The 15894-nt window shown below is 34.0% G+C and overlaps 2 protein-coding genes and 1 long non-coding RNA gene across 3 annotated transcripts in view; 1 reads left to right on the forward strand and 2 right to left on the reverse strand.

The window, feature by feature from the left end:
* The window catches only part of LOC115446173 (porimin), an 18672-nt gene extending 16726 nt beyond the window's left edge, over positions 1-1946 (forward strand). The window contains exon 3 of the mRNA XM_030172739.2: positions 877-1946. Coding sequence (XP_030028599.1) covers positions 877-994 — 118 coding nt within the window. The 3' untranslated portion in view covers positions 995-1946. The remainder of the gene's footprint in view (positions 1-876) is intronic.
* Positions 1940-12951, reverse strand: LOC115446172 (crossover junction endonuclease MUS81). Its single transcript, XM_030172738.2, has 3 exons — positions 11816-12951; positions 10571-10994; positions 1940-6929 (listed from the first exon to the last, which is right to left on the reverse strand). Exons 1-3 carry the CDS (start codon positions 12793-12795, stop codon positions 6594-6596), a joined length of 1740 nt encoding a protein of 579 aa, XP_030028598.1. The 5' UTR covers positions 12796-12951; the 3' UTR covers positions 1940-6593.
* A 941-nt stretch (positions 12952-13892) lies between these two features.
* Positions 13893-15533, reverse strand: LOC119189758. Its single transcript, XR_005112592.1, has 3 exons — positions 15244-15533; positions 14641-14809; positions 13893-14336 (listed from the first exon to the last, which is right to left on the reverse strand). It is a non-coding gene; the product is annotated as an uncharacterized LOC119189758 (long non-coding RNA).
* Positions 15534-15894: the final 361 nt, after the last annotated feature.

Below are 15894 nucleotides of genomic sequence, written 5' to 3' on the forward strand. Positions count from 1 at the left end.
AACGGGCAGGCGGAGATACACCAGTGCTTTATATGATTAATTTGATTCTCATGGTGATTACCAAGAGTCATGGATAATGGATATCCACACTGAAAATTTATTACTCATTACTCATTAGAATGATTTGCATACGGCATTTATGCATATTAGTACCTATATTGTCGTGTCGGGTTCCCTTTTGGGAAATTTCAATCCTCGCCACTGTTTTTAGATTGTTAGTACTATCCGTCTAAATACTGGAAAAAAATTACAATCATCGATTCAAGTACAATATTTATTAAAATTTAACTGTGGCTGAACGTTTTCGAGTGTTAATTGTCGCAGCATTAAATAGCTTAAATACACCTCAAAAGTACGGTGTAACGGGTGTATTTTATTTTGATATTCGTTACTCACGCAACTGTTTCAACAATGTTTCCGTAAGGTATTGCTGAATTGGCCGAAAGTCACGCCTTTGTTATTCAGTAAAACGTGACCTATTCTAAAAGTATATATTTAAAATATAATTACTAGAACCGTACCTACTGTTTTTTATTTATATTGAAATAATTAAAGAGATTAAAGTTGTAACTAACTTATATTTGCAAAGTATTTTTTAATGCTACTATTAGGAAGACAATGTTTTTCTTTGTTTTTTTTTTAATACACGTACTGACACAGGTATAATAGAACACAGTGAAACCACAGAATAAAAAAGGTCCTACACCTACAATTTGTAAAAATCTAAGCACACATTAGAATGTTAATTTATATTTTCTTAGTTTGGTGCATTCAGAAACCCAATTTCCATTTGTTTCGTCATATCCGCACGTTAGAGGTCGGTTTGAACACGCAACCTGTCCGAAATATTTCTAATTGCATAACTTTTGATTCCAGTTTCGACGGCGCTAGCTTCGTCGGCGGCATCGTACTCACGCTCGGCCTCCTGGCGATCAGTTTCGTAGGCTTCAAGTACTACAAAAATCTGACGAAGGAGAACTACCACATTCTTTAAATTAAGTATTCGTGTTAATGTGCACCTTGTATCTTATAAGTTTTCGTTTTGTGTAAAAACATATTTTTATACTTGTTTGCGTGCACTCCGATGTAACACAGGGTTCAAACGTGAATTTCGATCGGCAATTCCCTCACAGATTCCACGGTCCGGTGGTCGGTCTTAGTTTGTAATTGAGATACGAATTTATTGATTTCCGTATTATACATGGTAGGTTTATTGTGTATTTGGTATAATTTAGCATTTATTTTTCGTGATTTTTCCATGAACATTGGATTCGTAAGTGAAAATAGGATATGCAGCGGTTTTGTAAAATATATACTGTCAGAATTGTAATAAATGTTTATCTTTGAAATTATATCGAGAATATATAAATTTATTTGTCTATCGCTACTTGAATGTTAAAGTGCAATTTAGTTATAAATGTTGTCCTATCTTAAATCTGTGCCATTTTGGAACTTGGACGTTTTAAAGCATTTTCAATTTTGACTACGCAAAGAGCTGCTTCATAGAACCATAGATATTGTAAGTGTATTTATAAATGTTAAGTGTTATTATAGGGAAACGCAATGTGATGATGAAAATAAGGGTCTAAAGTAGTACCTACAATGATTTGGCATAATCAAGTTTCTGAATCTCTATAATGCATTGCATGTAAACATATTCCTGCGTAACGCTATATTTTCGACTTCTGAATCTCGAAATGTCTCGAATAAAAACTTTTTTATGCCAAATCAATAATTCTGTATATTTTGTTTTACTTGAGATTATAGCACGCTAATCGTAAACTTGGGAAAGTTGATTCCATCCTAAAGTGCTCTTAATTCTGAACTATTTATGGATAGTTGTTTGAAAGGTATACAACTGATGTTTCCTGTCATACAAATTATAAATGCTGCTACTTATTCGTGTCATTGTCAAAGGTTATGTTGAAATAAAGATATATATTACACCAATGCCTTTATTTTTATATTCATATAGACATACAATACAGATATAGCACACTATCTTAGTTTAACATCAGACAGAAGTTTTATTGATGAAAACTTTGCAGCTTGAAACCAATTTTAAATATTTGTAAAAACGATCGATATCTGAGAAAATATCATTGGTATGATCATTAGTATAGCTGATTCATATCTGGGATCCCCATTATGAGAATTTTCTACACTTTATATTTCCAATAATAATATAATATTTGTTTTGTTTCGAATATAACGCCATTAGACTTTAGAACAACTATCTGACATACATTTACAATGTACAGAAATACTATATAACAAATAACTCACTAAAAAGGGAAATATATAGGCTTCATGTACCAATTTTTAGACTGGTTCCAAACACTGAATTTTTCATCAAAATGCTAGTGTGCTCTATACGTACTATGTGACTTAACTAACAGAATAATACTGCAAAGATCACAATCAATAGTCTTCTAGTTAAATAAAAGAGGTATCCCAAAAGTGCCACTATTTGAAATGCAATAAAATAAGGTATCTTTGTTGAATATGGAAATGCAAGTATGTTAAAATGTCATTACTTCAACTGACTTCCTGATGCGATGACCTACAACTTTAATATTTAACGGGGTTTTTTGTACAACTCTGAGAGAACCTCAAAAGTGGAGGTTATTGTTTAAACCTTTGACGATAATTAAAGTAGAAAAATATATAATTCGAAGAACAAAAGCTGGACAATGTTGGGATACATCTTACACAAATATATAGCAGTTTTAATATATATAAATTGTAAAAAATATATTGAGACTGTTACGCAAAAAAGTCGGCCCACGTCCCTAAATGCAATTGTAGTACCTATCCAATAAAAACTTCATAAAACAAAAATAAAATACAATATTTGAGCCGACTTTTTCACTATGAAGTATACATTCAACTTAAGTCTTACTTAAATCACAATCGCCGAGTCTTTTAAGACCACAGCAAGCAAAAAAACAACACGTCATTGTGTCCCAAAAGGGAGTCTAAAAGTTTTAAAATTTGGAAGACACGCCGGTAAATTTTATCAAAAACAAACAAATATTTTTTTTCAAAATATTTTCTCATTACTCTCAATTTCATAAGAGTTGAGAATTATATACTTTAAAGCCAATATGTTACCGAGTTTGATAGTGTTTTGACTGAAGGCAATATAATAAAACTAAATAAAATAAACTGCTTAGATGCCAATCCATGAAATATATTTGTATGGAATTTTGGCACTAAACTCATGGGGCCCAGCGCCCACTAGCGGGACGGCTTGCAGGGGGATTTTTAGACTATGATTAGGCAATGATATATTAAAATTATATCATTATAGATGAAATTTCAGTAGCAATCATTAAAAAACATTGATTATTACTTATCGTGTATGTGCGCTTGCGAGTAGTGATGCAATACCGCCAGTGGGCACTAGGCCTAACATATCTTTTAGATATGCTGTTAAATTGATAACCAAATATGAAAAATATCTTTACAAGTATCCAATCAAAACAAAATCTTTTGGGACACCTTGTAAATAGCACAGTCGATAAATTATCACAAAAAAAGAATCGATGGCTCATCACGAGCAATAACCAAATTAAAACACCTAATACTACAAAGCCGGTCTAAATCAGTGTGAAAATCTACGGACATTTATTGAATATTATAGTTAGGGCAGGGTTGTCATTTGTATTTTTATCGATAGGTATATTTCCATATTTGAACCATTTCTAGCTTGTAACTAAAATGAAACATATATTTTTTGTAGGCCGTATTGGGTACTTCATTGCTTCTAAGTTTTTGGGTACTTAAAATAATAGTTGTACAAAGCAAATAGAGAGGAATGAAACTGTTTCGATTGCCGGCTGTTATATAAAAGGTGCCAAATCAATTAAAAACGCTCATGCTACATTTTAATGTTAAGACTGCCTCTGTATAGGCCTGAGACTTATCAACCTAGATATAAGATTCATTTCATTTTAAATCGGTGGTTAAGGTTTTACTTTATGAAATTACAGACACTGAAAAGAAAACTGTTTTGCTCCTTGTGAAATAGACCTGAGCCAACATATTAACTTGATTAATTTGATCATGTCATTATAATTCAATGTACATGAAAATTTACAATTCAAATAATTATTTTTTTTACTATGGTTCGATTACAGATGACAACCCTTAATTACAACTAACATCAATATTATTTTAAAAATAATTTTGACTGTTGGCATCATACACTTCGTAAACTTGATTAAACTCTCAAACAAAATTAATTTTCGGTTGGTACCAATGCAGGGCCGTATTTAAGTGTCGGCCTTTATAAAATCTGGACAAAAAATCCGTTAAAAAATTCAGAATTAGAACAGTCAATTAAAATACTACAGGATAAAATCAATCTAATTTTTTTTATTAAAAAAAGCAAAATTCGGTCGGACATGAAAAATTACCCACCATACTATCAGTCTAGGGTCCGATATTCCTAAATACGACCCTGTACGTGTGCACTAAGCTCGTTATTTCATGCGTTCTCTGAACCCATTACGCCATCGGCCTTGACGCCAACCACATTCCAAATATTAGTACCACAATCTTACTTCACCTAACAATTATGATAGAATAATATATTCTTAATATATTACATGATTATAATTAAAATTATACTCTCTATAGAATAAATATCAGAGAGTGTTTATATCCGACTTTATCAGATGCAGTTGTGTAACTGAAATCTGCCCTGATCAGTCACTATTTGTCGGGTAAGTAATCTTAATATTAAACATGTCGCAGCTAGGGTCATCACAGTTTAAATTTTAAAAAAATATATAAAATAGCTGTAGTCAGTAGTAATTTTACCAAAATCAACCCGAACCGGTTATAATATATATTTTTTTTTAGACAAACTTTGTGTATCAAGTATATGAATATCCAATAATTAAATTTTATGTTGCATTCCGTTGCAACTGGTAGGAAAGAAATTGCTCAATCTTGAGTTGTAACTGTGTCCACAGAACTTATTGATAATGATAAACTACTCAAAACAGTAGATATAAGACTGTTTAACTGTATTTATTTTTAGATACATTCAAACAATCTATTAATCAATAAACAAAATGACTTGAATAAATGTGACTGGTGCGAGACAAAAAAATTTCAATTTTTTATCTTTCTGCAGTCTATGTGAAATTTCTTTCTGAAATCATTTTCTTTGTCATGAAATGTATTTTGTAAACCTCTAAGCTAGCTTTTTTTTAATTTCCAAAGCATATCAGAAAAATGTTTTAAAGGTAAAAAATCTATAGTGTAGAAATTATCAATACATTGCTTTGAGATTTAAAGTAGAGATCTCTCATCTTATGGAAAAAATATAAATCACTAATTTTAGTTAAGTACAGTAAACAAATCCTGTACTTGACGCCGTAATGGAATCCGATTCGAATATAATTATTAATTTGTGAATCCATCAGTTACACGTTTTTGTAGAAAAAACAGTAACAATATTTTCAAACATGATTTAAAAGAATTTATTAAAATATAGAATTAACTATTGTTTATTAATAAATAAGATAGAATATTTTTTATTAGTTGCATAATTTCGTGATTTTCCTCTTTTACAAGGAATGCCCTTTATACCAAATATATGTATTCAATAATGAAATGCCCCTACCCACGACACCATATTAAATATATTATGACATGATTTAACTTCTAACATTTATTAATAACTACAATAAATAGGTTTAAAATAAATAGTCGCGTTCATACATCTAATCAGGCGGCATATTAACCGACGTCAAGATGGCAAATATAGGGCCTCTATGGAATACGCGACATCACACATAAAAGGTTCGCAAAATTATAATTAGGGCGCTATTCAATCTTAATCAGGAGAGGGCAAAAAATGATGGTCCTATGATGGAAATTTACTGTCTTACTAATAAACTTGTTTTAGCATTAAAGGCTGTCAAAAACATCAACGGTTTCCTAGTTTAAATCTTATTAAGAGACAAGATGGCGGGTTTTGACTTACAGCTGATCGAGTAAATTTGTGTTTTAACTAAGCATAGCTTTGCGATTTTTTTATAAGTAAGACTGTACCACTTCAAGAAGCAAGGAACGACTTTGCTTCACGCTTGTTAAAAGTACCAGCCTAACCAGCAGGCATACTTTCATACTATACATACTGTCTAGATCTTACACTATTCTTTGGTTCGACATAATTTGGCCATTGAAGATTTTAGCGCCCAACATCCCTTATAAATTGTCGACGGCTTAAATACATTCCTATTATCAGTCGTCTTGCCACTAGGGCGTCATACTTCTAGTTATACATATGATATGATAATAAATATGAGCAAAAATGTTTTTTAAGGATTTTTTAGGTTATCCTGCTTACAAATTGAACCTTAAAACAACAATGGGGGAAACAAACCCGAAGGTTGTTTTGAAATACTTAGTAGTTTTAACCCGTAAAAAATCATTGCAAATTCCTTGGGAACATAGATATGGTACAGCATATCCGCTATGGCATGTACACCATTAACATATTTCTTGGCGAAGACCAATAGGTGTTCCCAAGACTGAGATCAGTCCAAAAATCACATCAAAAACATGATAGTGCCTTATATGCTTTCGTCAGAGAACAGCTGGTAGATTGTCCTGCTGACTTGCGGGCCCACGTTGCGGCCCATATCGCCATATTTCAAGTAGGCCAACAGCATTAACCCCCCCTCTGTATCATGCTTCTTATATTCATCGAGAAGCAACATTGGTGTTGGGTACCTCTTAGTGATAGCCAATGCCTTTTCAACCGACAAGCCCTTCAGTTGCAGCAGTTGCTTTATGAACAGTTCGGTGACGGTAAGCGACTTGTTCTTGGACGACACCTTGGTGAAATATTCGAATGTCATTAACTCGTCGCCACGCGGAGCGCCGTTGCGGCCAGCTAGTTGCTCCTCCTGGAATGAAACGGAGAGTTAGATTTTTAAATCTACACTTAACTTTGTGGCTCAATATTAAGAAGTTAAATCTCTTATCTGTAATAATATACATATGCCCAATAAAATAAGTAGTTGGAAGTGTAACGGACTTCCGAAACGTATGTCCACAGATTCAAAACCCACGAGCATGCACCTCAGACTTTTCTAAAGCTATGTGTGCTTTTTTTGTGTAACTTGCATATCTGAGAAATTCTCCATAGGAATTTCGAAGGTATGTTTAATCTGTCAACTTGCACTAGACCGGTATGATGAACTAAGACCTAAACCCTGTTAGTAAAAAAGCAGCACCATGCCCAATATTGGGACAATTTACTATGCAGGCTGATAATATTATTAAATAAAAATTAAGGAATTATCAATTCCCACTCTAAAATATCTGAATAATTTATCATTGCATTCTTATTTACAAAGTATTCCAATGTTGGCTAATTCCTGATTATTTTATAATTTGGTATACCTACGACTTACGAGTGAACCCACGCATTCTCTACCAAAGTGAAAGTGAGAAGAGGGTAAAAACGAAAGAGAAGAGAAAACACGCAACATTTGTAATGAACTCTTGATAATACTAGACAATGACAATATTTCGGATTCCATCTTGCTAACATTATAAGTTAAAGCTTTTAAGGATAAATAAATAATAATAATAATATCAGCCCTGTATTATATACTTGCCCACTGCTGAGCACGGGCCTCCTCTACTACTGAGAGGGATTAGGCCTTAGTCCACCACGCTGGCCTAGTGCGGATTGGTAGACTTCACACACCTTCGAAATTCCTATAGAGAACTTCTCAGATGTGCAGGTTTCCTCACGATGTTTTCCTTCACCGTTAAAGCGAACGATAAATTCACAAAGAAGACACACATGATTTTTTAGAAAAGTCAGAGGTGTGTGCCCTTGGTATTTGAACCTGCGGACATTCGTCTTGGCACTCCGTTCCACACCCAACTAGGCTATCGCGCTATCTTTTAAGAATATTTAAATATATTTGGTTAATCAATTGTGTATAAAGTTCTAACCGTCGATTTCAATAAACCCAATAGATCCTGATCGCTCTTATTCAATCCATCGCGAAATCAAGCCAATTCTTTTTTAAAGTTATTATTTAATTTGCAATGTTTGCACCTATACTCGTATATGTTAGGGTACAATCTTTCAACTGAATTTTAAATCAATAACCCCAACTGATTTAAGATGAAAATTTGCATACACTTTTAGTTTGGATAACAGTGCATCGTTAGCAAATGACGTCATTCTTAATACAATATGGCGGACGGCCCAAGATGGCGGACTTGTTATTTTTAACATACACCATTAAAAGTGGATATAAAACAGATTTGCTGAGAAACTAGCTGCTACAAGGTTCCGAGTTGATAATACGATAATTATATAACTTGTTTTAGACAAAAAGTAAATCTCGCGACGAACATATCTCTACAAAATTTGATTAGATTTAAAGTTTATTTTTTCTTTTTAGACCATTTAAATAAAAGTTTGTTATTAAAATGCTTTTTAGCAACCAAAATGGTTTTTAATTATACATGGTTCTATGTTTTATTTCTTGCATAAATGGAGTTATACAATATCACATAATTCTATGTCTTTATCAGGAAAAATCAATAGTCCCGAAAGATAAATAAAGAAAGAACAATAAATTAAGTACTGTCTAAAATGTTTACCAAAATGCAAAATTTTAACCACTTTTATCCATAAATGTAAATTGACATAGGACCTTATAAGAGTAAACCAGCGAAACTAATTATTTTGTTGGTTTATTCTCGGCATCGGATCAAAGACTTAGATTTGCACCGGGTTAGTAAAAGACGGTCGTAAATGGATTAGGATGATTGAAAACACTCGAAAGTCCTGAATTAGTACATAGGATTCATACAATGAAATCTAATCTTCATCAAACCCTAGTAATCCTCTAAAATATGACCTAAATATGTTTTATTTGCATCCCGTTGCCGCCGCCCCTTCCCGCTTCTATCGAGAGCGTGACCTACTTATCGATCCATTACATGCTATAAATAAACATCAGAAATGTACGCAATAGGTGAATTCAAGTTAACCAGTTATATGCATTATCTATACTTATAATAAATCTGTAGAGAGGTCAATTCTGTACATGAAATATATTTCCAAAATAACTATCAGGGGGTGATTAGGGATCGATACTGATGCCAAAAATGCAATTAGTAAAATTTTTGTCTGTCTGTCTGTCTGTCTGTATAACCGTTATAGAAACAAAAACTACTCGACGGATTTTAACGAAACTTGGTACAATTATTTGTCATACTCCTGTGCTGGTATGGTATAGTATACTTTTCATCACGCTACAATTAATTGGAGCAGAGCAGTGAAGGGAAATGTTGGGAAAACGGGAGAAGTTACTCCATTTTTTAAGCTTCCGTCGCGTGTGCAACCTTAATGGTTAAAGCTACATAGAAATCATGTATGACGGAAATGTTCTCCTTAAAATTATGTAAAAAATATCCCACGACAGCATATGTCTATCTTTTATGGTTGACTCACAATGACACGTGTAACTCCCGATAGCTTAGCAGTTCGAAGCTTCCTCATTATATTTGTTTACTAATCTTAGGAACTATCGGTCCAAACTGAAAAATTCTGTTTGCGTTGGATAGCCCTTTATTTGTGGATTGCTATAGGCTATATATCATCACGCTATACCCAATAGGAGCGGAGCAGCAATGGCTAATCTCTGGAACTATCGGTCCAAACTGAAAAATTCTTTTTGCGTTGGATAGCCCTTTGTTCGTGGAGTGCTCTAAGTTATATATCATCACGCTATGACCAATAGGAGCGGAGCAGTAATGGCTAATCTTAGGACCTACCAGTTTGAACTGAAAAATTCGTTTTGTGTTGGATAGCCCTTTATTTGTGGGGTGCTATAGGCTGTATATCATCACGCTATGACCAATAGGAGCGGAGCAGTAATGAAACATGTTACAAATACGGGGACAATTTATTAGTTTTGAGAGCTTCCGTTGCGTGCGCTGCGTAAACGGTTAAAGTTATGCAACAATGATGTATGTCGGGATTATTCCTCTTAAAAAGTTCTAAAAAATATATTATAAAACAAAGTCCCCCGCTGCATCCGTTTGCCTGAACGTCTTAAACTCAAAAACTACCCAACGTATTAAGATAAAATTTGGTATTGAGACAGTTTGAAACCCTGGGAAGAACATAGGCTCCCGGGAAACTACTACTTTTATAATGGAAAACTTTAGCCTGAAAAACTTTATAACGCGGGCGGAGCCGCGAGCAAAAGCTAGTAATGAATAAAATCGCATAAAGCATTGCTCAGGTCAAACTACTACAGTACACCATTGTACACACAAAAAAAACTATATCTACTTTAATTGAATATCATGTAAATGTTACGCTAATAAATTGGACGAGTAGTGACATTCGCAAGTCATTTCTTCAGCATTTGCTACGATTTATTTTTGACGCTGTATGAGGTATTAAATTATTTTGCCTTGCTAGTATAAAAAAATGGACACAGAAGAAACTATAAATCCTACCGCATAAAGTATACATCGCATCGCATATAAAAAATTATATACTTACCCTGTATTCAGCAGTGAGCTTGATTGTCAACAGTGCCATCAACCTGACGGAATGACTCAATGAATCGGAGAAAATTGTCTTAAAGCCGTCCTGCACTCGTGTGTTTGCCACTGCCTGTTTGAGGGTCTGCAATGGCATTCCCAGATTCTTGTTCCTTCCGTAGCTTTCTACCATATAGAATACGTTGGATAAGCCACATTTGTGGAGTCGGAACTTCTGCTCATGAAACCTTCCATCCTTGATGCTCGCAGCGAAATCGTCGTATCGTTTCCTCTCCACAATGTATGGCAGCACCAACTCCTGCTTGGTGACGTGGTGGCGCGCGATCCATGCGAAGTCTCCTACTTTCAGGCTCCTATATTCATGTTTCAGACGTGGATATCTACTGAACAACGCAACTGCTGGCTCGTTTTTCCTAGTTGCACTGAAATATGGAACAAAATCACTACAATGCTATTTAAATGGTTTGAAAGGAAATTATATATATGATGTCGATTGATTTAGGGGAAGTCGCTTACGGCGACTTTCTTTTTCTTTCGTTTCATTAGCGATATCACGATAAGAGGTGTCGATATAGTAACATCGTCGCTGAGCGTATACCTTCACCCACATAATATCTTCGATTATGTATGACTACAAATACAATCTGAATACGATGCAGTATTTGTACCAAGGTGACTCGCCTGCCGCGGCACCCTCAACTCTTCCTTTACTAAATACCAACAAAACTATACTGAAACCTTCTGTTGCGCGCTAAAAGTGTATCAACTGCGAGAAGCGATGCAGCCGTTCGTTAGTAAAACCGTGCTTAAAAATCGCTGGAATAAGTCGCCTTAACCACTCTAATTGTAAAAAAAAAATATAACTTGATAGAAAAATTTAAAAAATATCTAGAAATTGATAATAAACTTAAAAAAAAGTACAAATAATGCAATAATGATTGAAGTTCAAGGAAATCTCCATTGATTTTAAACCTACAATAAGACATGCATAATTGAGCATGACTAAAATGAGCTTTACAACTACATAATTTTGTATGCCTAAGTCACCAAATATGCGTGGCTTAGAAAACTCAAAAAAATATATATGCTGTTGTCAATGCATGTCGGAAGCTAGTCATCTGAACAGGATCTATTTGTAAGTTTAAAAAGTAAAACTTATAATTTTTTTTTATTATGATTTTAGTTTTCTCAGCCATAAATTCAATATTGATAGAGAGAGTTCATAAACAATAAATATACTTACCCGCCTGTTTCATTTTTGTCAATCAGTAGGACGACATCATATGAGCCTGGTTCAAAGCTGATTGGCTCATTAACTGCTGCGAAGGCAGGAACCCTAGCACCTGAGTCCCCAATCGAATTTGGCCGTTCAGTATCTTCTATTAGGAGATCTATAGCCACATCTTTTCCTGTATCGGTTAATGTATACTCCATTTTTTTCTTCCTGATCGTGCTGACCAGGCCTCTCTTGACCAATCTGGTCATGTTACACCAGGCCGTGTTATGTGTGCCAGGTTTTACAACCGTGAATGACTCATCAGAATACTGTTGGGCAAACTCTATGATTTGTTTTTTGGGTAGTGACCGCACATCACTACCCCGGGCATGTTTTAACAGCGTAAGGAGGATCGCATAGGCGCCGCTTCGGTAGGGGGGTTTAGATGTCGAATTTTGGGCTGCATTTGATGTGCTGGGACCTGTTCTATGTGTCCCAGGTCCAGTTCTTTTCGCTCTAGCTGAATTTTGAATGTAGGGGGTGGGGACCAAATTACGAAAATAGAAGTGAACATATTGCTGAGCCATACGTTGTCCAGGGATCAGCGGGTTCAGGCGGTTGAATGGGTGAGGCTCAGCTTGGGTCCTTTCAGAAGTGCTTAATCTGCGTTCGCATATTTCATTTCCTTCTTCATTATGATGGGCATCATCTTCATTTAGTCCATGCGAACGCGCCTCCTCCAAAATTATATTTTCATAAATGGAGAACCGATGGTCTAAAAATTTGCAAAGCTTTTTATGGAATCCTTTTAATATGGCACAATCCGAGCCAGATTTTAATGGCAATGGATATTTTCTTAACGATTCAAAAGCCTCTCTGAGCATAGGTTCCAATTTACTTTTCTTCTCTACCGCTTCAACGAGCAGTTCCTTTATCCAGCCCTCGAAGAGCGCATTGGGCTTGTAATGCCTGTACATAATTCTTTTACGGAATGCTTCCACCGACATGATTCTTTCTTTTAAATCACAACAATCAATCGAGCAAAAGAAGTTGATTTCAATGTTGATTTGCGCTCAACAATAAATAAATAGCGCAACAGATTTCAACTGACAGAATTCTGAATAATGATGACCCAGAAGAGGAACCAATCGATAATTCACTTTTCAATTGACAGGTAAATAAGTTTTCAGAAATAAATTATCTGGGTATAGTTTATTTGGGTTCAAAACAGAATCGACTATTTTGTAATAATATTCATGGACATTGGTGTAATCCATTGATATAACATATAAGTTACGATGCCCGTCGCAATTATTAAAGAATATCAGTATCATACTATTAAAAATCTTTAATTTTTATGATAAAATGTCCGTTTATAAATCAAAATTAATCGACAAAGCTAATCGACTTTACAATAGGCACTTTACAATTTGATGGTGATACCAATGAAATCATATATTTTGAAGTATAGTAAAATTTATGTAGGTAAGAAAATTTATCATTGAAATATCTGAAATTAGATTATGGGAGATCATTCTATGTTTGATTCTGTGCGTTATTCTATACAATTAAAAGTAAATAGTACCAAAAAAAGCCCTTCTGTGAAAACTGTATTCATATTGAGAAATTAACCTGTGGTTCATATTTTAGATGTGCAGAAGTGAGCACGTAGCTTACTTCAGTGAACTATTTAGCACGCGTCGTTATTTATAATAACGTGAAACGAGGATTTTGCGCCTCTAATCTGTTTTTTATATTTACCCTTACTACCAGGGCCCTTATTCTGTATGATAGTGTAAACGCGTAACGCGGCCGTGTCATGTTATCTTCGAGAAATGTGCGTGGAACGGTATTCTGTAAACCAAATTTCTATAGTCCTAAACATGATGCGTTGAGTTACGTGCATGGAGTTAATATGTACTACGTACACCTGGAGAGCTGACTGATGCCAGAAAAACGGTCTCGAAAGAGAATACTTTTTGGTAGCTGTGTCCTTGTCTAATATGGTGACAATGAAACATTAAAATATAGGACAAAATATTTATTGTTATATAGATTAGACTTACCGTTTTAATTATAAATGCGATAAAATTTGCTTTTGAGTATTTCCGTAGGTAGAGGCCCAGGTATAACGTGTATATTAATAGTATTAACTTAGTGCAAAGAGTTACAGAGTAGCGCTCAATTTTGCGGCAGCGCAACATACACGACGGGTCGTCCACAGGACCGGTGAAACAAGACAAGTAGCAGTAGAAAATACGGAAGCTTTTTATCTATAAAAGATTTCTAAATCTGTAACCAATATTTTAGGAAATAAAACACAATGGGTAACCAATATATAATATTTATTGCTTGATTCTTCTTTTTTGTTTTTTTTATTGGGCGGTTCACCAGAAATTTCTATATCATCCCGTTTACTAGAAGGTCCTCTTCGTTCATAAGAAGTTCCTACTACTGTGATATGACTAGAAGATGAAGTATGTAAAAAAGACACTCCTTTCAACTTTTGAATACGCAGAACTGTAATTTTGTTGCTTTGTGGAACTATCTGTAACATAACACTAACTTTAGATATGGAAAAATATTACGTACTATTTTCTTGAGAAGGTTGTACAAATTATGATATTATAAGGTTTGACAAATGGATATAACAAAATTATAAGCATTCGGTTATATGAATTTGACTAAGATTAACTTAAGATTCATAATATAAAATGCATAGAAACATGAGACATCCCTTGAGCTAAATTGTATGATGTACAGAATAGTAACTTGTGCATTCGCAACATATTAGATTTATAATATATGAAAGTTTTGGTTTATAATATATGTATGTTAACACAAAATACTACCTTAGGCAATACTGAAGGAACTGCTTGTGGCTTTAACTTATTCTTAGCTACTGTTAAATACGCATCATCAGTAAAATGTAAGCTACAAACACATGCAGTTTTTGTCACATTAGTATCAAGGTTCATGGCATCAACCCACAAGGCCCTCCACTCTTTATTAACTGGAATCCTGAAAAAAGAACGCGCAATTTAGACTATAATATTATAACTAGTAATGATGCATGGTTTACGTGTTAAGACACACTTTGTGAGAAATTAATCCAGATAGCAAATGTTAATTTATTAATAAATATGGTGTTTACTGCATTCGCATCTTTAGATGGCATAGCAATGCTATATATTTGTCTATAGCATGAATGGGCCGATAAGGTGAAGTGACAGTTTGCTGTTAAGAAAATTAAGTACAAAAAAATCATTGAGCTGACATATTTTAGTGTAATAAATACATCACGTGACGATTCTTATAAAGACATTGCAAAATTTTAATTTTTTTACCCTTTACTTCTCATATCAAACATTATATAAGCAAAGATAATAGGATAATCTTATCCCACTATATAAAAAATATGGTTATACTATTCACAATTTATCAATAAAACTTACCTATGAAAGGATATTCCACAACCTGGATAGGATTATTGCTTACATCCTCTTACAACACAAGTATTCACCATAATTACGCAGTAACTTCTACGATTTAAAAAAAAGCTAGCTTAAAAGTTATTCAATCCTTCTTTATCGTCAAACCACAAATGTAAACAAACGCCATTTTGTTCAATAGAATTCATTCATTTTTTCAGTACACGGTGTTGCCGAAACGTAAACTACAATAACTTCTACTATACGACTGCTATAATAATTCCATTTATTAAATTTGTAACATAATAAAATATAGGATCTAAGGATTTAAGCAGACAATATTATTTTATTTTATTTTTTATTACTGTAGCCTTATATAGATTTTTTATTTATGTACTAATACTGCCATTAATATTATTAATTTAGAAGGCAATGAACGTTGGCAACATGTGCGAGAGGGACACGGCTACCAAAAAGTGATTCTCTTTCGAGACCGTTTTTGCCTTACATCTATTGCTAATGCAAAATGAACTTTACGACATAGGCATAAAATATCTTTTCAGTATTAATGTCAAACGTAGTAAGCTCTCCAGGTACATATTAACTCCATGGTTACGTGCTTGTTACGCACTGTTAAAATAACGTGCGGGATAGAGAATAAGGCCCCAGGATTCA

The sequence above is a fragment of the Manduca sexta genome, chromosome 19, assembly GCF_014839805.1.
Source record: "Manduca sexta isolate Smith_Timp_Sample1 chromosome 19, JHU_Msex_v1.0, whole genome shotgun sequence".
Taxonomy (NCBI): domain Eukaryota; kingdom Metazoa; phylum Arthropoda; class Insecta; order Lepidoptera; family Sphingidae; genus Manduca; species Manduca sexta.

What these genes read in the sequence shown, in the direction of transcription:
- LOC115446172 (XM_030172738.2), bottom strand. Translation starts at nt 12,795, where the DNA reads ATGTCGGTGGAAGCATTCCGTAAAAGAATTATGTACAGGCATTACAAG. An exon ending in GACAAAAATGAAACAGGCGG is followed by an intron (nt 10,995 to 11,815) that starts GTAAGTATATTT and finishes TCCATATTTCAG; the next exon opens with TGCAACTAGGAAAAACGAGC. An exon ending in AGCTCACTGCTGAATACAGG is followed by an intron (nt 6,930 to 10,570) that starts GTAAGTATATAA and finishes GTTTCATTCCAG; the next exon opens with GAGGAGCAACTAGCTGGCCG.